The sequence below is a fragment of the Phacochoerus africanus genome, chromosome 9 (assembly GCF_016906955.1).
Source record: "Phacochoerus africanus isolate WHEZ1 chromosome 9, ROS_Pafr_v1, whole genome shotgun sequence".
NCBI classification, from domain to species: Eukaryota; Metazoa; Chordata; class Mammalia; order Artiodactyla; family Suidae; genus Phacochoerus; species Phacochoerus africanus.
In genome coordinates, this window is record NC_062552.1 from 96463179 (window position 1) to 96486818 (window position 23640).

At 37.5% G+C, this 23640-nt stretch overlaps 1 protein-coding gene across 1 annotated transcript; it reads right to left on the bottom strand.

Annotated features, from left to right (window-relative positions):
* Positions 1-982: 982 nt before the first annotated feature.
* Positions 983-22246, bottom strand: LOC125135051 (cytochrome c oxidase assembly protein COX16 homolog, mitochondrial). Its single transcript, XM_047794686.1, has 4 exons — positions 21789-22246; positions 13771-13842; positions 4673-4735; positions 983-1358 (listed from the first exon to the last, which is right to left on the bottom strand). The coding sequence occupies exons 1-4, from the start codon at positions 21855-21857 to the stop codon at positions 1242-1244; spliced, it is 321 nt and encodes a 106-aa protein (XP_047650642.1). The 5' UTR covers positions 21858-22246; the 3' UTR covers positions 983-1241.
* Positions 22247-23640: the final 1394 nt, after the last annotated feature.

The following is a 23640-nucleotide window of genomic DNA, read 5'->3' on the forward strand; positions in this document are numbered from 1 at the left end:
TAGATAATCAGCTTGCTTTTTGTTTTGCTAGAACTAACCCACTGAAAATAGGGATTATGACTGGTGAGAAGGTGGATAGATTTATCATCTTTTGGGCAATTATAGGTAGAATATTTCAGTTGAGGCTCTAGGCATCTGGAACTCAGTATGAAAATACTGGAAGGTAAGGGAACAAGACTTCCCAACACAGGGTGAAAAGAAAAAAAGAATTTAAAAAAACAAAGTTACCTCAACTCTATTCTTTTGCCTAGCATTTAGATTATAGCAAACCCCAAGTTAAAACAAAATCAAAACACTGATTTGCATGCAAATTATGCAAAGGCATAAAGCATACCTCAGTATTTCCGAAACTATAATCATCTGTGAACTACCTGATCAAATGTGCTATATCTGCATAGAATATCTATTACTTCATGATTTTTGCGTTAACTTGGAACAATATAATTTTCTTAACACATTTTAATATTATCAATACAATCATCAGATGATGATTTGGGGACTGATTAGCATATCATGTGAGGTATTATAAATAAAATCAAGACTTTTATTCTGTCCAACATTTTCCATGTAGGTTGTTTTTTGTTTTGTTTTTTGTCTTTTTGCCACATCTAGGGCCTCTGCTATGGCATATGGAAGTTCCCAGGCTAGGGGTCTAATCGGAGCTGTAGCCACCAGCCTACACCAGAGCCACAGCAACACTGGATCCGAGCCGCGTCTGCAACCTACACCACAGTTCATGGCAATGTCGGATCCTTTACCCACTGAGCAAGGCCAGGGATGGAACCTGCAACCTCATGGTTCCTAGTTGGATTCGTTAACCACTGAGCCACGACAGAAACTCCCTCCATGTGGGTTTGACATAAAATCCTGCTTGAGAACATTTAGATCTAGACATACTATTCTCATTAGGAATAGACTGCCCTGCTGGCTAGTAGAAAAGAAATATGCGTTGAGTAGTTAGGAGTAAAATAAATGACACTCATTTAAATAACAGCATTCACATTTTTATTGAGCAGTAGAAAATATATGTGGTCAACATTGTAGCTTTCATTTGCAAATGGAAGAGTTGGGAAATAAAATAAATAAAAACCCGTATTTGACTTTTTATCAAGAGTACGTGTCATCAAGTAGTCACATTCAGGCTTCTGCAGGTCTGGAATTTTCTTTCCAATGGATAGGAGTTCATAGTGTAATTCCATTTGATATCATTTTTATTAAAGAAAAAAAAAGAATCAGTATAGTCAAGTTGTCTTAGTTTTAAGGATTTCTGGATTTCGCCCTTGGAGGAGGTCAGGATCTTCCCAAGGCCTGGGTCCTCGAATATTCTTCCAGTCATCAAAAGTGGAGTCCTTTATTTTCTATACAGCCACAAAAATTAGAGCATATATATTAGTATAGGAGGCCTGTCGGTTTCATTAGGACATCACTGAATGAATGAATAAATGAGTAGAAAGAACTCAATAGACCCTCATTTATAATTCTACTAAATATATCAACTGCATATCAAGCTTTATAATTAATGTCATTATTTTGTAGGACTTGGAATTTGTCTTGCTTGCTATGCAAGTTATTGGCTATCTTTTCCCCCATCAGAATAAAGCTATTAAAATAGAAAGAGAGTCTACATGCTTTATTTTTTTTAATTTATTTTATTCAAGTATAGCTGACATACAATTGTATTAATTTCTGCTATATAGCAGTGATTTAGTTATACATATAATATACATTATTTTACATATTATTTTCCATTATGGTTTATCACAGGACAGTGAATATAGTTCTCTGTGCTATACAGCAGGACCTAGCTGTTTATCCACCCTCTATATAATAGTTCGCATCTGTTCATCCCAAACTCCCAATCCACCCCTCCCCCATCCCCTCTCCCCCTTGGCAGCAAGTGTGTTCTCTATATATCTGTGAGTTCATTTGCATCTTTTTTTTTTTTTTCTTTTTTGGCCACTTCATGGCAATATGGAGTTCCCAGGCCAGGGATCAGATCTGAGCTGCAGTCGTAACCTAAGCCACAGCTGTACCAACACTGGATCCTTAACCCACTGTGTAGGGCCAGGGATGAAACCTGCATCCCAGTGTTCCCAAGATGCCACTCGTCCCGTTGCACCACAGTAGGAACTTCTGTCAATTTTAGATTGTACATATAAGTGATATCATACAGTATTTGTCTTTCTCTTACTTCACTTAGTATGATAATCTCTAGGTCCATCCATGTTGCTGCAAATAGCATTATTTCATTCTTTTTTATGGCTGAGTAGTATTCCACTGAATATATACACCACATCTTCTTTATCCCTTCATCTGTCAATGGACATTTAGGTTGTTTCCATGTCTTGGCTATTGTGAATATGCTGCTATAGGGATGCATATAGCTTTCTGAATTATAGTTTTGGCCAGATATATGCCCAGGAGTGGAATTGTTGGATCATATGGCAACTTTATTTTTAATTTTCTGAGGATCCTCCACACTGTTTTAGTAGGTCCACCAATTTACATTCCCAACAGTGTAGGGGGGTTCCCTATTCTCCACACCCTCTCCAGCATTTATTATTTGTAGACTTTTTAATGACGGCATTCTGACTGGTGTGAGATGGTACTTCATTGATTTGCATGTCTCTAATAATTTACATGCTTTATTTTTGAGAGACCAACAAAAGGGAAGACGCTGGGAAAACAAAGGTCCAGTGCCAAAGGTTGATCCAGCATAATGACCAACATGGGTTAACATGAGTGATGGCAGTAAATGAAAGGAAAACAACAAAGGCTGCGACTCTAGAGTCTGCTAGAAGGAAGAAGGACAAAATGATTTGTTCTGCACCTGACAAATGAGCCTGGGCTTAAGAATGAAAAGATATTCCCCATAGCTGCCATAAGCAAAGCCCTTTTGGGCAATGAAAACCAGTTTCAACTACAGTTTAGTTCATTGTGTCTTTAGTTAGTGTGAGGTGTCTCTCAAGCACAGAAATGTAAACAGGAAAAAAGGGAAGAACCTAAACATTCCTTCACCCTGCTGATACCACTCTGACAGTAACTTTAAAACATCTGCTTTGGTTATTCTGGAATAATAAAGTGACCAAGATAGAAAAAGAGACTCAGAGAACACAGGACAGCCTATATCCAGAGACAGGGGAAATGATATAAATTTACCTTGACACTTGGATACTAAGCATTACTCTTTTACTAATGAGTTACACAACACTAGGCAAGTGATTTGAGCCATCTGGACACTAATTCTCCCATAAGCAATAATGAAAAGGTGAGACCAAACGGTCTACATGTTTTCTTCAGTTCTCAAATTCTATGGTTTCTTAAAGAAATAAAAGGAAATCCTAGCCCCAAACCCTCCTTAGCTTATATACTCCTTATATACTGAAAAGAAACAAGTTACATGTTTTGACAAAATAATGGGGAAGCAGTGAATGAAACCATTCTCTAAATTTCACTTATAGCTTTACCAGGACTCTATTAAATATACACAGATAAACACAATTCTACTAATTTAATGTTCAATGACAGAGTAAATTATTTTCAAGTATGGTTATAAAATGATCCAAAGTTATAAAAAGGTTTTAAGAAAGAATAATGGCCTTTACTCAGAAAACTTAAGACATATGCTCTAGAGAATTTAAGAAGAATTCTTAGATGGGATGCCAGGGTGGCAGAATAACTTCATGAAAAAGTGGTCCACTCTTAAGCTCTGACAAGAACCTTGGGGGAAACAATTTGGAGAATGAGTCCTACTAAGTTAGAAGGGTATAGGAAGCATCAGAGCCTTTCCACAGATCCTCCCTTACAAAGCATAAAATCAAGCTCAAAATGATCAGCCAATAATCGAACTGCCTGCTAAAATGAGAATCAACACTCTTCATCAGTCTCTTCAACATATATTAACGTCCATCTTTCAATCAAAAATGACCAAACATAAAAGAAATGGAAAAATAAGATCAGAGATGGAGAACATCCTCCCTCTCCACAGCCTATAATCAAATGTGCTATTAAATGCCTTGATTTGATTTGATTTTATCTGATTATTTTATTATCAGGTAGGTAGAAAATGACACACTTTATGATAATTCTAATATTTCTAAGTTGAGCATCTCTTTATGTTTAAAAATATCTATTTCGCTGTCTCTGAACTCATTACATGCTTTGCCCATATTCCTACTTACCGAGTTGTTGAACTTTTCCATATTGATTTGCTCTTCATATTTAAATAAATTAATTCATCATAATATGATAAACAATATTTTTAGGATTTCTCATTTGACTACTGACTACATATACTATTTTTTTTTTTAGGCTGAACTTCTGAATTTTTTGTATGAACTCAGCAACCTTCATTTTTAAAGCTTCTGGGTTTTCTATCATATTAAGATAGGCTTTTCTGACTCAAGATCATAAAAAAATGATTTGCAGTTTTTATGCCTAGTACTTTTAGCCTTTGGTTTTCATTTTAAAGTTCTTGATCCATTAAGAATTTACTCATAGAATATGAAATATATATCCATCTTTATTTTCTTTTCAAAAGACTATATAGTTTTTCCAATAGCATATATTTAAGGTAAATAACTTTTTTCTGTACTGGTAATATTTTAAGTTTACTTTAAGGCAGATAGAACCAGTTGCTGACTAGGAAAATTGCTATATTAACATACTGTACCTCGTACTCTGATTCCAATGACACTTTATTCATTTTCAGTTTTTTTTCCAATTCAGGATCAATCTGTAGAAAAGAAAGAGCAGCCATAAGTTATTTAAGTCTGTGAGATTCAATTTTCAATTTAAAAAGTTATTATAAGGCATGGCCAGAATAGCAAGGCAGATTACAAAAACACAGGAAAATCTCCACAATCCTTCCACTGTATGGTAACTAATATACTGCTTCCATCACTACCATAACTAGCAGAAGCTAATATTTACTGAACACTTGCTACGTGCCAGGCATTGTTACATTTATTATCTTCTTTAATCCTCAAAAAAGCCTATGAAATAAGTATTATTATTATGATCAAAGAAAGGATAATAGAACACAGGGAGTTTGAATGATTTGTCAAAGAGGCAGAACTTGGTTTTGAGACCCTGGCCCTCAGCCTCCAGAGTCTATGCTATCAACCACTACCCTAAATTATGTTATTATATAGAATTGCTACAAAAATCCTAATAAATATAATACTGCTCTTGAAAACAATAAAGAACATTTTCCATATACAAGAAACAAGTAAGAATCTATGAAAAAATTAGACAAGATTCCACAGTAATAAATAAGAGCTGATGCCACGTTACCTGTGTATGACAAAATCTTTAGGAAAGAATGTGACTGCTGAAATTAATAAACCACCACCACCAACAAAACCCAAATTAAATTAAGTAGAATAGATGAAAAATGACAAAACACAGATTAAGGCCAAATTAGTACACTAGAAATACAACCTGAGGATTCCACCAGAATAATGAATAGATGGGATAAATGAAAAAAAAAAGAAGAAAAAAAAGGCATATTATTAAAGCTAGATCCAAAGTATGTCTATTAGGGCCTTAAGAATTAAAGAATAAAGAGAATAAAGGAAGGGAAATAATCCATCAGTAATTAATGAACGGTATATAAAAAGCTGTAACTTCTCCAACTAAAAGAACACAATAAAAAAATAACCGCAACAAAACAAAAGCAGTTCATTTTAATCAAGTAATAGTAGTCTTAGTATATTAAGGATAAAAAGAAAATCTCAAAAGTAAAAAGAGTGAAAAGACAGCTTACTTACAAAGGGATGAGGATTAGAAAAAAGAATGATCATCAGCAACTTAAAACACTAAAATAAAATGAAATTATATCTTCAATGTTGATAATGAGAGGACTACTTTGAGCTTCAGTTTGATTTTTACTATTTTCTTTCCTCTGTCTTGGCTTCTACTTGACTGAGTTTTCCTCAAGCATTGTTTTGAGTGGTAGAAATACATACAAATATATCCACAATTTCAGTAAATGTCGAACATGTCTATTAACTAATAAAGATTTTTTGACTAAAATTTTAGAAATCAAGCTATATATTAATTACAAGAAATACATTTCAAAAAAGGAATGAGAGCACAAGTATTAAGGCAGAGGGTTATAAAAAATGATAGATCACACACACATATACAAAACTGGTGGGGGTGGTAGAATCGATGCACAGCAATATTTTTAATGGACAAAACAGAATTCAAGGCAAAAACAAAGAGCATCAAAAAGGAACATTCACTATTGGAAAATGGAACAAATTTTCAAGAAGGTTTTATAAACTATTATGTGACTACATTTCTTTGACAATTTATGCAACAAAATGGATAAAAATTTAAGAAATAAATACACAAAACACCCTAGAGGAGCTTAACGGACCTTTCCCAGGAACTAATTGATCAAGCAGATTATAAATAAGATTATTAAAGATATGAATAAAATTATTAACCAGTTTTTTCTAATAGGTATACATAGAATTTTGACCCTAGCAAATTTTTTTTAATTGAAGTATTATTGATTTACAATGCTGTATTAATTTCTGCTGTACAAAATGATTCAGATATATATATATACACACACACTCACATATATACACACTCTTTTTTTAAAAAATATTCTTTTCCATTATGGTTTATCATAGGACACTGAATATAGTTCTCTGTGCTATATATAGTAGGACCTTGTTGTTTATTCCCTCCATGTATTATTACACCTTCACCTGCTAACCCCAACCCCACTCCATCCCTTCCCCAAACCCCTCCCCTTGACAACCACAAGTTTGTTTTCTATGTCTGTGAGTTTTTGTTTTGTAGGTAGGTTCATTTATGTCATATTTTATATTCTACACATAAGTGATATCATATGGTATTTGTCTCTTTCTGACTTCACTTAGTATGAGAATCTCTAGTTGCATCCATATTGCTGTGAATGGCATTATTTTGTTCTTCTTTTTTTTAATAGTCAGAGTTGTTTATTAAAAAATTAAAGTTTATTACCCCAAAGTCATCTATTCTTTTTATTAGGAGACCATAATTTAGATTTCAACTATATTAATCATTTATTGATGATGGCAAAATAATGCTATGGCATAATAATTATATCAAAAATCAGTGAAGAAATTCTCATGAGTTCATAGAGCCTCACAATTAAGCTATGTAGTTATGATTGTTAAGCATTTATATTTCAAAGTCCTAAAAGAAGGCTGTATTTTTTGGCTATTAATTTTTTAATAGGTCCAATTGAACTCGACAAAAGACATTAGAATAAAGTAATCTTGACTTGCGTGAGTGAATAAGCATTTTGAGTAAGAGGAGTATGGCTATTCAAAGCATAAGAAAACACAGACATATGTTGTATATCTTTTTCAATAATGAAACACATAATTTAAGCTCTATTTTGTACAGCTGGGGAAAGGTGAGTGTTGGGGGGTGGGGAGAGTTACAAACTTGATTCTCCTATTGGACATTTCATTCTTTCTTAATGGTTGAGTAGTATTCCATTGTGTTTGTGTGTGTGTGTGTGTGTGTGTGTGTGTGTGTGTGTGTATACTTCACATCTTCTTTATCCATTCATCTGTCAATGTACATATAAGTTGTTCCCATGCTTTGGCTATTGTGAATAGTGGAGCCCACCCAGCAAATTTAGGTTGGTATTTTCTCTTCAAACACACAAAAGCTATTAATAAAAATTAAACTTATTCTAGAGCATAAAGGAAACCTAGGTAAATTCATATGTAAAAAATATTGTCATACATATCATATTTACTGACTACAATCAACAACATTTAAAATCAATAGCAAAAAGATAACATAGCAGGAAGAATCAATATTTATGGAAGTTTAAAACATTTTAACATACATTAACATGTTAAAGATATCAAAATGAAAATTACAAAGAATTAAGAAGAGCCACTTTGTTGTACAATCTTTTTCATTCTAATTGTTTTACTCTTTAATCTTGTGTATACAAATTTCTTGGTAGACAACATTTCATCTGCACATAATAAAATTTTAATTTCCTTCCTTCTAAATTTTATACCACTTAGTTCTTTTTGCTATTCAGTTTTATAGGTTATGTTGTCCAAATATCATCTAAAAAGTAGCTACAATTGGAGTTCCCCTTGTGGCAGAGCAGAAACAAATCCGACTAGGAACCATGAGGTTGCAGGTTCAACTCCTAGCCTCGCTTAGTGGGTTAAGGATCTGGTATTGCCATGAGCTGTGGTGTAGGTCACAGAGGCAGCTCAGACCTGGCGTTGCTGCGGCTGTGGCGAAGGCCAGCAGCTGTAGCTCTGATTCGAACCCTAGCCTTGGAACTCAAGGAAGATGAAAAGACAAAATGTTTAGTAAATAAATGTTTGCCATGCCATCCAGATATATCCTTCTGATAAAAAAAAGTAATCTCTTATAACAGCTATCTTCCTGGTAGAGGCCCCCTACCCAAATTCTTTTGGGCAGTTAAGGGAGAGATAAAAAGCTTTTCCTGAATCTTGCTGGGTCTTTTTTTTTTTTTTAAGGGCCACACTTGCGGCAAGTCTGCTGGATCTTAATTGCCTTCAGCTTAAAACAATCCACAGGCCAAAGTGGCACATTTTAGGGTGGTGCATTCTGCTCCCCGTCAAGACCAAGAAAGTAGAAGGAAAAAGCAAAAACAAAAACTGTAGGCCACAACAGTCTCTAGCATAACTCTACTGGAAGAGTAAAACCATAGTTTTTAAACTATTGGAACAAGAACAAAATATGGAGTTTCCATTGTGGTTCAGCAGAAATGAACCCAACTAGCATCCATGAGGATGGAGGTTCCATTCCTGGGCACATTTAGTGGGTCAAGTATCCGGCATTGCCATGAGCTGTGGTGTAGGTCGAAAACACAGCTCGGCTCGGATCCCACATTGCTGCGGCTGTGGCATAGGCTAGAAGCAACAGCTCTGATTAGGCCCCTAGCCTGGGAACCTCCATATGCCATGGGTATGGCCCTAAAAAGCAAAAAAAAAAAAAAAGAAAGAAAAAAATTAAAAATATAATTAATCCAAAAGAGGACAACAAAAAGAAATAATTATAACAATAGTACATAAAAAGAAGGTATATTTAACCCCAAATATATTTTTAAATTATATTAAATGTAAATGTATTTAATGATCCAATTAAAAACATACTATTCTGTTTATAAGTGATATATCTAAAACTTAAGTTTACAGAAAGATTGAGATTAAAAAGAAAGTTAGTGAAGCTGTATTAATAATCCTACAAAATAGGCTTTAAGGAGAAAAAGTATTATTACCAAGCAATGCTTCACTATAATATTTCTTTTTTCTTTCTTTTTTTTTTTTTGTCTTTTGTCTTTTTAGGGCCACACCTGTGGCATATGGAGGTTCCCAGGCTAAGGATCTAATCGGAGCTATAGCTGCTGGCCTATGCCACAGCCACAGCAACACCAGATCTGAACCCAATCTACAACCTACACCACAGCTCAAGGCAACACCGGATCCCTAACCCACAGAGCAAGGCCAGGGATCAAACCTGCCACCTCATAGTTCCTAGTCAGATTCGCTTCTGCTGCACCACGATGGGAACTCCTATAATAATATTTCAATTTACCAAGAAGACAGTAATTCCGAAATTATACGTACCTAATATCATGGTAAAACAGACAGAGTCATAATAAGAGAAGTTAACACAATTCTCTCAGTAAGAGAATAGATTTTAAAAGTCAACAATACAGAAAATTTGAAAAAATACAAATAACAAACTTGACCAAATGGACATATAAATCTTTAGTATGTACTGAACAACTGTAGGATGTACATTCTTTTCAAGCATACCTCATTTATGCAAACTGATCATACATTAGGTCATAAAGCGAGTCTGAACAAATACCAAAAGAATGAACTCATTGAAAATACTTCTGGAGTTCCCTGGTGGCCTAGCGGGTCAAGAATTCAGCATTGTCACTACTGTGGTTTGGGTCAGTGCTGTGGCATGGGTTTGACTCCTAGGCTGGGAGCTTATGCATGCTGTGGGTAAAATAAAAAATTTTTTTTTACAATGCACTCAAGTTAGAAGTCAATAAAAAATAATAACTAGAAAATCCCCTGTGTTTATAAGTTAAGGAAAAAACACTTCTAAATAGCTCATGGATAAATAAAAGCAAATTTAAATTGACTGACTGATTATGAAGCTATTACACATTAAAACTTGCATGACAGAGCCATGGCTGTGCTTAAAAGGAAATTCATCAGCTTACAAGTATATATTACAAAAAAAGAAAATGAATGAGTTAAATCTATCTTACAAAGTTAAAAATAAAAAAAAAGAGAAAGGAAAAAGTAAATAAAGAACAGAAATTATTTATTTATTTAATTTTTTTTTCTGTCTTTTTGCCTTTTGTAGGGCCGCTCCCATGGCATATGGAGAGTCCCAGGCTGGGGGTCTAATTAGAGCTGTAGCCGCCAGCCTATGCCACAGCCACAGCAATGTGGGATCCAAGCCACATCTGCAACCTACACCACAGCTCATGGCAATGCCGGATCCTTAACCCATTGAGCAAGGCCAGGGATCGAACCCACAACCTCATGGTTCCTAGTTGGATTCGTTAACCACTGAACCACGACGGGAACTCCCAAGAACAGAAATTATTTAAAGGTGAGTGTTCCAGTGGCACAACTGGTTAGTGTACGGTAGTTACAGAGAAATTATTTAAAGGTAAAACACATGCATGATCAAAGAATCAAAGCCAAAAGTTATTGATGAATCTTGTGTGAAACTGACTTAGCAGAAAGAGAAGTCACAAATAATATTTACAATGAAAGGGGTCAACGATATAAATTCTACAGTCAGTAGATACTAGGATAATATGAATAACTTTAAAAAAAAATTCAGGAGTCCCGTCGTGGCACAGTGGTTAACGAATCCGACTAGGAACCATGAGGCTGCAGGTTCGATCCCTGCCCTTGCTCAGTGGGTTAACAATTCAGAGTTGCCGTGAGCTGTGGTGTAGGTCACAGACGCGGCTCAGATCCCACGTTGCTGTGGCTCTGGCGTAGGCCGGCGGCTACAGCTCTGATTCGACTCCTAGCCTGGGAACCTCCATATGCTGTGGGAGCGGCCCTAGAAATGGCAAAAAGACAAAAAAAAAAATCAGAAAAAATGGACAAATTTATAGAAAAATGCAACTTTCCAACACTATCAGAGGAAGAATAAACATTTTGAATAGTATTATAACCTACAAAAAGTTGAATCTGTCATTAACAACTTCACACAAAGAAAACTCCAGGTTTTAACCACTGTATTTTACCAAAAAAAAGTAATGCCAATGTAATGAAAAATCTATTATGGTTATGTGGTAGGCATAACCTTGATATCAAAACTTAAAATGACAGTAAGAGAGAATAACAAGCCGATTTCACTAATACAAAATTCCTAAAGAAGCCACTAAAAAGAGAATTTAGCAATGTACAAAAAGGACAGTATGCCATAACCTTCAATTCATTCCAGGAATGCAAAATTAATCTGATAATCACAACATAATTTTCAAACCAATGCAACAGAACAGAGGCCCAAAACAGACTTATGACAAAATAGGCACAGGACCAAAAAGATGTTTTGTCAGTAAATGATGCTTCTTATCTCCACACCACCAAGCAATTATTAAGTCAATTCTTTTTTTAGGGGGGTGGGGGGCTATATTCTTTTATGGCCTCTCAGCATTATTTGCACATACAAAATCTGAGAATAGATATAAATGTAGACATGAAATGCTAATGACCATTAAATTTCCATTTCAAAACATTCAGAATTTATTTCTGAAAAGATTATCCTGAATTTATGCAAAAGTATAACTTATTTGAAACAGACCACACATCAACAGATTCAAAACAATGTCTAAATGTCAAGCAGTATTAGTACTTCTGATTTTTATTAACTCTGATAAATAAAATCTACACTTGCTTGTAGATGACTACCTCCAAAATACCAAGATGAGCTTCCTTCAATATCTGGCCTCCTTTCTTCCCATTCACTATTCCAGAAAATATGAGAAGAAATGAATTCAATGTAATTTATAAGTGAAGCTAAGAAGGGATGTATTAAATCAAGCCCTTTTCCAAAATCATATTTCTCCTAAAAAAGGGCATATTTCTCCAAAACTGAACATAGCAGCAATTTTCTTTTCTTTTTTTTTGTAGTGGCCTGAGCAAGAGATTAGCCAAAAGTGTTTTCTGAACAACCATTAGGTATAAATCACAATCACTGACATTGACAGGGATATAATAATGAAACATACATTAGCCTTACAGGATAAAAAAGCTTAAGTGAACTGAGGAATACAGGTTTATATTTTTAAAATTCTGATAGAAGGCAGCTATGGCTACTCTTTGCAATACAGTAGGACCTCATTGCTTATCCATTATTAACTCAATTCTGACACTGTCTACCTGAAGACAGCATCAGATCCCACAGGTTAAGGGCTCAATCCTACAAGACTGCCCATGCCCCCACTTCAGACACCAATCACAAGTCCAAACTGGTACCAGTGCTTCTGTCCTACTGGCTACAGTTCGGCAGTCTCAGCAACTTCTCCTTGGTTTTGATTAATTTGCTAGAGTGGCACACAGAACTCTAAGAAACATGTTTATTTACTGGTTTATCAGTTTAGTACAAAAGGAACTAATTCAGGAATAGACAGATGGAAGAGCTGCACAGGAGAAAATACGGAGAAGGTACAGAGTCTCCATGCCCTCTCTGAATGTGCCACTCTTCTAGCACACATGTCCAGCAACTATCCACTGTCCACACCCTATCTTTTGGGGGGTTTATAGAGGCTTCATTACACAGGAATGACTGATTAAGTCACTGGCCATCAGTAATTGATTCAACCTCAGCCCCACTATCTTTCTAGGAGGTCAGGGGGTGGGGCTGAAAGTTCTACCTTCTAATCACAGGGTTGACTCCCCTGGCAACCTGCTCCTTCTTTAAGTTACCTCATTAGCCCAAATCACCCATCAACCCAAATGTCTAACAGTAAATTGAACTAATTCAATCAACCCAATTCCAACCCCTAGCCTGGGAACTTCCATATGCTACAGAAGTAGCCAGAAAAAGCGAAAACAAAAACAAACTGGAAAAAAAATTTAAAAATGAAACTACCATATGATCTGACATGGAAACAACCTAAGTATTCATAGATGGATGAATGGATAAAGAAGCTGGTACATATGTGTGTGTGTGTGTGTATACACACATATTTAATAAACATATATATAAACAGTATTATTAGGCCATAAAAAAGGAAATCCTGCCATTTGTCATAACATAAATGAACCTGGAGGATTTTTTGCTAAGTGAAGTAAGTCAGACAAAGACAAATATTGTATGATATCACATAAACTAAAAAATACAACAAATTAGTGAATATAACAAAACAGAATCAGACTCACGGATACCGAGAACAAATGAGAGGTTACCAGTGGGGAAGGAGGAGGAGTAAAATAGGGATGAGGGAATGGGAAGTACAAACTATTGGGTATAAAATAGACTCAAGTATGTATTGTACAACATGGGGAATATAACCAATATTTTGTAATTCTGTAAATGAAAGGTAACCTTTAAAAATTGTATTAAAATGTTTAAAAATTTTAAAAAAAAGAGCCCAAAGAGCATGTGTCCCAGTCTCAAAAAGCAAGATAAAACTCAGACTGCTTAGTATACTGAGTATACATGTCTCCTAAACCAGGACATACATGTCCACAAGTCAATGACAGTTCTTACTTTAATCTTCACAGCATCATAACGGATTTGTGAAAATTCACGAAGACCAAAAGAACCTCCAACAACCAGCAACTGAAACAAGATAGGGAAACAATTAAGCAAATTAGAAGGCAGAATTCAGTCTATCTATATACTTACTACTTACCTAAATGCCAAGAGCGGCAGATGAAACAAAATCCTACAGATTATTTTTCCTGGTGAGTTACCATTATTCTTTTTAGAGTAGATATAGTATACACTGTCACTGGGAAACATTTTAGCACATTAGCAAATACTAAAATCAGTACCCTTTACCTGTATTTGACCTTATGATTTAAATATCACCATCACAAACATTACATTAGTAGATTCTTACAAAAGACCTAAGAGCTATGGAAAAAAAAATTCTATTTAATGGATGAGGAAATAAAAGCACAGTCAACTAAATGACCTGCCCGTGATTACAATGGGTAAATTCAAGAATAAAATTCCGGCCTTTCTTTTTCAAGACAAGAATTCTTTTTGGAGTTCCCTGGTGGCCTAGCTGTTAAGGATTTGGCAGTGTCACTGCTGTGGCTCAGGTTCGATCCCTGGCCCAGGAACTTCTGCAAGCTGTGGACGTGGCCAAAAAAAAAAAAAAAAAGATTAGAATTCTTTCAATTTTATGATTTTCCAAAATAAACCAATTAGAGAGCATTTTTCTCCATCTTCTTACCAGGGTAAAAGAATCTCATAAAATATGCCAGACTACTCAGTATGTGATAAACCTTAAAAGAGCCCCTGAATTGTCACTGCTACTTTAGCATCTCCTCCAATAATTTAATGGGTTTTAATCTCTTACCCTAAAACTATAAAAGTCTAGCATTTTAGAAAAAAACTGATCTTTACTTTCCTTTTCATATCAATATATTAATATCACCAATTAAAGAAATATGAGATATGAAACAGTGTAAAATATAAAATTTTATACTTTCGAAGTTGGAATACCACTAAAACCTTGAAGCTATCAACTTAAAAACCCAATAAATCTGACCACATAAAAAATGTAAAGTGTCTTTCCTGCAAATAAATGGAATAACTGACATAAACTCAAAAGACAACAAATCAGGAAAAATATCCATTATGTATAAGCAGTGTCAATATGTAATAATATGTAATAATTCTTTATATATATAACTTTTGTCTCTTGGTTTCAATGAAAAGACACACACACCCGCTTTTTTCTTTTTGCCTTTTCTAGGGCTGTTCCTGAGGCATATGGAGGTCCCCAGGCTAAGGGTCTAATCGGACAGCTCACGGCAATGGTGGCTCCTCAACCCACTGAGTGAGGTCAGGGATCGAACCCGCAACCTCGTGGTTCCTAGTCAGATTCGTTAACCACTGAGCCACGATGGGAACGCTGACTCCTGATTTTCCTAACTCCTTCTCAGTCTCCCTTTAACCAAACTGCGTGCCCAGGTAATGTAATGTCATCCTGTTCCATGGATTTAAGTAGCCTAGATAACCTTCAAATGTACATTTTTAATGGGAAATACCCACTGAACTGAAGACCTGCCTTCCTATTTGACATCTCCACTTGAAACTTTAACAGGTATACATAAATTAACATGAAAAAATTCTTGATTTTTTTACCCTGACACTTTTTCTGCCCCAATTTTGCTGCTAATTAATCTTTCACATCCCAACAAGTGTCAAATACTTTCATCCAACTACTTGAGCCAGCTTCTCTGGAGTCATCTTTAGCTCCTCTCATTTATATCTCACATCTAATCCATCCCTGAATTCTGTCACCTCTACTTTTCAAAACATTTCTTGAATCTGACAACTTCTGACTATATCCTCTTCTAATATTCTAGCCCAGGCCCCCATCATCTGGTCTTCTGCAATCACAATACCCACGTTACATAATAATTTCTCTGGTCTTGATCCTAGGTTCTTGAGAGGGAGCCACTCACTTGGAATTTTCTGAGTGACAGGAGCATCCCCCTAGGACCACACCTGACTTTATGCTAATGAGGTGATTCATTGTGACAGTTGCAGGATAGAGACCGGCCATGCTGGAATGATCAACCATGTGACTAAAGGGTTGGGGTTTTGAGCCATATGATAGCAACCTGACCTCCCGACCTCTGAGGAGAAGAGAGGGATTGGAGACTGAGTTCAGTCATATAGCCAATGATTCAATCAGCCACAGCTAGATAATGAAATTCCAATAGAAAAAACTCAGGGAGTTCCCGTCGTGGCGCAGTGGTTAATGAATCCGACTAGGAACCATGAGGTTGCAGGTTCATTCCCTGGCCTTGCTCAGTGGGTTAAGGATCCGGCATTGCCGTGAGCTGTGGTGTAGGTTGCAGACGCGCCTTGGATCCAGCATTGCTGTGGCTCTGGCGTAGGCTGGTGGCTACAGCTCCAATTCGATCCCTAGCCTGGGAATCTCCATATGCCATGGGAACAGCCATAGAAAAAAGGGAAAAAGACAAAAAAAAAAAAAAAGAAAAAACTCAGGATGAGCTTCCTGGCTGGTAAACACATCAATGCGCTGGGATGGTGGCATGCCCTGATTCCACAGGAAGAAAACATGGAAAATCAGCATTAGAGACCCTCCTCTGCCCTTGCCCTAAGGGTCTCTTCTTTCAGTTGTTCCTAATTCTTAATCTTTATAATAAAACACTAATCCTAAGTATAGTGATTTCTTGAATTCTGTGAGTCATTCTACTGATCTATTGAATCTGAGGGGCTAATAGGAACTCCTGAATTTGTAATCAGCTAATCAAAAGCACAGGTGCCCTAAGAATCCCAGCGCTTTCAGCTAATGTCTGATAAGGGGAGTTTTATGGAGAACTGTGCCCTTAATCTGTGAAGTTAACACTAATGCTGTATAGTCAGTATGAGAATTGCATTGTACTACCAACCACTCATTACCATAGTGTCTATATTCTTAACTAAATATCTTCATGTGCACTAGATCCCATATCATCTTATATACTAAAAGGCACTGATTCAGCAAAAACCTTGCTCACCACTGCATGATTCATCATAAAACATGCTATTATTTCTCCCATCTTATTAACAAATTTCTCTTGATCTTACGGAAAGTATTATCCCATCTCTTTGTTCTTATCTACAATAAAATTTGTCAAACAAGTTAGTTGTCCATACTTGGGGCTGCTTCTACCCTCTTTTAGACCCATTCCAACAACCACCGACATTCATGCTACAAAATTCAATGCTTACTTAATGCTCTGTTCTCATTTTCTTTCATGAGCAAAATTTGACGTAGTGGGGAGTTCCCGTCACAACTCAGCAGTAACAAACTCAACTAATATCCATGAGGACTCGGGTTGGATCCTCACCTTGCTCAGTGGGTTGGGGATCCGGCGTTGCTGTGGGCTATGGTATAGGTCACAGATGTGACTCAATCCTATGTCGCTGTGGCTGTGGTGCAGGCCGGCAGCTGCAGCGCTGATGTGACCCCTAGTCTGGTAACTTCCATACGCCATGGGTGCGGACCTAAAAAGACAAAAAAAAAAAATTACATTGGATCACATTTTCCTTCTCTTCCCTTAAACCTGGTTTTTCTTTTACCTCACTGAGAATTCTTCTAGTCTTTTTTATTGGTCCTTGTGAGCCCCCCAACCCTTTAATGTTGCAGTCCCAGGGCACAGTGTTTGGTCTTTTCTATCTACAATGATTTCTTTTATGATCTTAAATCAATCTAAGACTTCAAAAGCATTTACATATTGATTACTAATATTCCATTCCTAGAAGTAAGCGATCAGTTGGGTACCAGGTGAACAAGGCAGAGCAGATTAGAACTATAAGGGCTCTGGAACCTACATTATTATGAGAAAGAAAGCCTTCAGTAAATATTAGGCTATTACCTATAAGCTTAACCCACGCATGGTGACTGCTGCTAAAGTAAAAGACTTAAAGACAATACAGTTTCCTAACATACTATTCAGGATGTTCAAGATAAAAGGAACCATCATAAAAAATGCTTCAGAGAGCATTAACTGATGTTCTTAAATGAAAAATTAGGAACTTTCAGCAAAGACCAAAAAAAAAAAAAAGAGGAACCAAAAAGTGAAATGACAAAGTAAGAATTCTAAAAAATCTTCCCCTTAAAGCAATGAGAACACTGGCAAGAGTTGTCAAATCTACTTTTTCAGAAACAAAGGCTTGCAGTAATGTGGGAACATTTACATAAGAAGAATGACTGAATCTCAGTTAAAACAGAAAGCTTGAAGGCATTCCAACCTTTCTCAGGTGCCCTATTCCCACCTCCCCACCCCAGCTCCATGGTAACCATGAAAACCAATAGTCAAAAATTATGATATGTAGCAGTAACCACTGGAAAGGCCACAATGGTGTGGAACTCCTTAAAATCTTATTCCCTGAGAATGTTTACTATGTGACCAGTCTGGTGGTTCCCTGGGGGAGCCCACTCACACGCTGTCTTTACTTGGAACTCAAGTCAAGTTCCTACTTTCACCTGAGTTCCTACTTGGAACTCAACCAGTGCAAACAGACTTACTTCTCCCTGTTCTCCCTGGAAGTGTTTACTGAAGAAATTCAGAGGCAGCTGTTTAACGTCATACTGCCTGAGGTGGTAGATAACAGGGCAAACAATGGTGTCACCAAAAAGTTCAAAAGGAAAATACGAGGAATAAGGTGATAAGGTGTCCATAGAAGACTCTGAAAAGCCCAAGCACACTCTTTTTTCTTTTTTCTTTTTTGTCTTTTTTGCCATTTCTTGGGCTGCTCCTGTGGCATATGGAGGTTCCCAGGCTAGGGGTTGAATCGGAGCTACAGCCGCCTGCCTACACCACAGCCACAGCAACGCGGGATGCGAGCTGCATCTGCAATTTACACCACAGCTCATGGCAACGCCAGATCCTTAACCCACTAAGCAAGGCTAGGGATCGAACCCACAACCTCGTGGTTCCTAGACGGATTCCTTAACCACCGAGCCACACAGGAACTCCGAATATTCTTGAGACTCAAGAAGGATATGCACGTGAACAGAACTGTCCACATGCCCAGAGCAGTGTGTGAGCTCAGGAAAGATCTGAGAAGCCCCAAAACACTCACCTATGGCTAAACCTGAGGCTCTGAGAAAGCGAGAAATAAAAGGTTAAGGCAGAAATGTAACCTGCCTAAGTACTGAAGGCATGCCTAATTAAGCACACAGAGCCCCTTGACAAAGACTGGGAAACTTATTGATTCCAGGTAATTAGGAAAATCACTGCCCAATAAAAAGAAAAATAGCCCAGAGTAAAAATGGGCAAAGGATCTGAATAGACAATTCTCCAAAGAAGATACAGAGATAACCAATAATTGATCATATGAAAGGATGTCCCACATTATTAGTCATTAGGGAAATGCAAATCAAAACCACAGATACCACTTCACACCCACTAATAAGGGTTTAAAATATAAAAAAAAAAAAAACAGTGGACAATGACAACTGTTGGCAAGAATGTGGAGAAATCAGAAGCATCATACATTGCTGGTGAGAATGATGTAGTTTCTGGGAGAGATTCTGGAAGTTCCTCAAAATGTGAAACATGAAGTAACCATAAGACCCAGCAATTCTACTACTAGGTATAGACTCAAGAAAAATGAAAACACAACCATACATAAATTTGTACGTGAATATTCAGAGCAGCATTATTCGTAATAGCCAAGAAATGAAAAAAACCGAAATGTTCATCAATGGAAAATAAATATGCCAACTGACAGACTATTTAGCCTTTAAAAGAAATGATGTTTTGATACATTACAACATGCATGAAACTTGAAAATATTATGCTATGTGAAAAAGGTCAGTCACAAAAGACCACATGTTGTGTCATTCTATTAAATCTATAGACAGAAGGACAGACCTAGGATGGGTAAAGGGCAGAGGAGAATAGGTAGTAACTACTAGTGAGTTTGGTATTCCTCTTAGGGTAATGAAAATATTCTAAAATTAGATTGAAGTGACAGTTGCATAACACTGTGAATATACTAAAAACAAATGAACTGAACACATTAAATGGGCTAAATTTTTGGTATGCAGAAATCATTAGTCACTGGTCGGGTTAGAAAAGTAAATTCTCAGGACTAAATGGGCAGTGTGGAAACTGAAACAACTACATTCTCTTTTCCAAGTGGTTTGGAAAAGAAGGGAAGGAAATTATTATTAGTTTATACTTGGTATTCTAAGTCCTCGTCTGTATGATGTTGAATAAAGATTCCTAGAAGCATTAATACTTATCTGAGAGGAAATAATTTCAATCTGAAGTATGGTAGTATACTACAGTAAATACAGCATATAGTATTTTAGTAATTATGGTATATTTGACTGATACATGATAAAGAGGATGTTATCTTTCGATTCTTTCTAGTAGTGTTGGGTTTTAGAGTACTGAATTCAACATTTTCCTCTACGGGACTTCTTGTCATGGCACAGCAGAAACGAATCTGACTAGCATCCATGAGGACGCAGGTTTGATCCCTGGCCTTGCTCAGTGGGTTAAGGATCTGGCGTTGCCATGAGCTGTGGTGTAGGTTGCAGATGGGGCTCAGATCCCAAGTTGCTGTGGCTATGGTATAGGCCAGCAGCTTCAGCTCCTATTAGACCCCTAGCCTGGGAACCTCCATATGCTGCAGGTGTGTCCCTAAAAAAAGACCAAAAAAAAAAAAAAAGAAAAAAAGCCATTTCCTCTACAAAATTAATTATGTCTAAGACCTATATTTTGAAACGGTATAGACATTAGGTCCACTATAGTATAGGCCCAGTATAGACATAAAGGCCAGTAAAGAGAAGTACACTTGGGAGGAAGTCTACTATGGTATTCTCTATTCCATGAAATAGAACAAATGAGAGAACCCCCAGAGGTTACTTTTATACTAGTGGTTTTAAGACATTGGTTTTGATGATTTTGAAAGATTAGAAACAAAATCAAACTGTCTTCCAGTAGAACATGCAGGTGATTCAAGTTAAGTGACTACACAGTGTTTCTGACTAGACTTCTTTGGTGGGGGGGAATCTATAGAGAGGATAGTTTTCACACTTGCCTGTTATCTACACAAATATAATTACTGCATTGTCTTATACAGCTTTCTTTAAACTTTTAAAAACATACATACAAAGGAGTTTCCAAAGATTAAAAAGAAACCTAGAGTCATCGAAGATGAGTTAAAAAGAACTCATTACTTTTCTAAGGTCACTTCTTTCCTTTAATTCTGCTTAAATGCAAAAGCTGGTAATTTCACCGGTATCAATATCCATACCAAAGTAATAAACTATTTAAAAGAAAGTGGATTATGTCCACGTGCTTTATTTAAATTAATTTACTGTGATATCAAGGCCTGCTGAAGCAAAATAACTTGCCAAGGTCAAACCGAAAAGAAAGGGAGTGGTCTCGCCAGAGCAACTCGGGTTGGTGTTAAGCCAACATCACCCTGAAGTTTCAAGATGAATGGGATCTTCAGGGAACTCAGTACAGGACTGGATGCAAACACACAGACACCAAACCTACTTTCAATGTACTTTAAAAACATCAACATTTCAGCGACCATGTTTAGAGAGCTGCTGCAATGCGGAAGGTGCCCTCCCAATCATTCACAAGAATTTAAACTGGGGTCATTAACTCTGGGAGAATTAAGCCAGTTCACAAACTAGTAAACTGAAACCTGAAGAAGTTCCAAGTTGTACAGCTAAATTAAGTAAATACGTCTAGTCCCAAAGACCCAGAGTATCGTCAAGCTGTAGCGGGGTGTTAAGGGCGGGATACAAATTTAGGAATCATTCAGACTTGGGTTAAAATCTGGTTCTGACATCTCTCTCAGAAGCACTACCAAAAAAGGTAAGTGGACGACTCGAGATCCCACTACCAGTTCGAGGAGACTAGAAGGACCGCCTAAACGCTCTCAAACTATCGCTGCCACTCCTGGCCTGGCATTACAGTTTCCCTGCAGTTTCATTCCAGCCAAACTTGAGCTCCCACGCCTCCGGAATCCCGCCCCCCACACTTCCTCCTCCCTGCGCTCACCAACATGGGAACTCCGTAACGTAGGGTCTTGTTTTTGCGGAAGGCGCGCATCACCGCGTGAGGGAACATGACTGAACTCTCCAGCCTGCTTGGACGCTCCGCCAACCAGGCCCTGCGCGGGCTGCCGAAACGCAGTGGCTCAAGCTCTCTCCAGACGAGGACGCCCGTAACTCACCTTCTTCGCTTGGCCTCCCAGTCCTTTTCAGATAAGCCTCCGCCAGGCAAAAGCAATCGATCTGTTGTAACATACTCGCGATTTCCCCCCGGAAATTCGAGCGTCAGAGGTTGGTTCCGCCAGGTTGCTTTGCAATTGGGAATTAAGGGGTTTAAATCGTGTTTGTAGCCGTCATCAAAGGCTGTGGGAATCTGTAGCTCCTGTGTTCCGAATCTCGAACAATGTTCTTAGAACAGCGACCCCCTCCCCCCATGAAAGTCACTTTAATAAAATCAGATTTTTTAACAAGTTACTTTTTAGTTATTTGTGAGATGGGTAGTTTACCAGCTTAATAAAAATGAAAAAAAAAAAAAGAAATTGCTACGAAAGTTTAGATTGAATGGTAATCAGTGTAATGTCTGGCTATCTGTGAACTTTTTTTTTTTTTTTTTGTCTTTTTGCCATTTCTTGGGCCGCTCCCACGGCAGATGAGGCTCCCAGGCTAGGGGTCCAGTCGGAGCTGCAGCCGCCGGCCTACGCCAGAGCCACAGCAACACGGGATCCGAGCAGCGTCTGCAATCTGCACCACAGCTCATGGCAACGCCGGATCCTTAACCCACTGAGCAAGGCCAGGGATCCAACCCGCCACCTCATGGTTCCTAGTCGGATTCGTTAACCACTGAACCACGATGGGAACTCCTATCTGTGAACTTCTAATGCTAGAGCTTTTACTGCCACATAGCCTGTAATCTTCAGTCATAGATGAAGGTTTATTTTCCATTCGTTCAGCAACCATCCAGCATACCCTTTTGTGGGTCATTAGGAGGCATGAGGAACCAGAGATGAAAAGACATGACCCCTGCCTTAAAGAGGCTGGCAGTCTAATGGGCACACAAATGAACCATCAGTAACTTGGGAAACAACCCCCACCATGTGCCATTTGCCAGAATGCCTCACTTATCAAGTGCTGTTTGAGATGACATAATAAACTGCAGGTGATGCAGAGTCACATTTCCCATGCTCTCCCTGAAATCTTTCCATCTGTCCCTGCCTCTCTATTACCACTGAAACATTCCTGGCTTAATTCGTTACTCTTGCCAACTATTAAATTAGCCCCTAAGTGATCTCTAGAGAAGAAACTCCTGATCTCTTTCCTGCCTTTGGGCTGATTTAATAATTAATACCTATATTTATAAGGTCACTGGGTCTAAAACAACAAAAGAAACAAGAAAAAAACCTCTTAATTGTCAATCTAAAATCTATCTCCCACACTGCTGGCAATTATCTAAGAGGCATAAATAATGATGAGATTCTGTTTTTGCCTACAGTAGTCACTCCAGTTGTTACCAACCTGGGTTCTTGGCCCTCCTTAATAGAAATTTGTAAGAGGCCAGATAGGAAAATAAAGATAAGAATATTAGGACAATTGGACTTCCAGCCACTTCACGTTATGAAGCTTGAACCTCTATCACTTTCATAAGTCTCCTGTCAGGGAGAGACTGCTGGACCAGGATCAGCACCATGTGAGGTGAGCCTTTCCCACCTCTTCTTGTCACCCGTGAAGGGGAGACGTTGCTGGCCATGGGAAGCAGGCCTCAAATCTGAGAGGAATGGTGCTACAGCTACCTGACATCCACTCTAGAAGCAGGAGAGGACAGCGAGAGGAAAAGACAGAGAGAGAAGCAGAGAGATATCAAG

Bases quoted from the DNA above. Each gene is read 5' to 3' on its own strand.
- LOC125135051 (XM_047794686.1), bottom strand. From the start codon at position 21,857: ATGTTCCCTCACGCGGTGATGCGCGCCTTCCGCAAAAACAAGACCCTA. The intron at 4,736-13,770 runs GTAAGAACTGTC...TCTTTTCTACAG, and splicing joins ATGATGCTGTGAAGATTAAA to ATTGATCCTGAATTGGAAAA. The intron at 1,359-4,672 runs GTACAGTATGTT...GTGGCTGTATAG, and splicing joins CATTGGAATCAGAGTACGAG to AAAATAAAGGACTCCACTTT.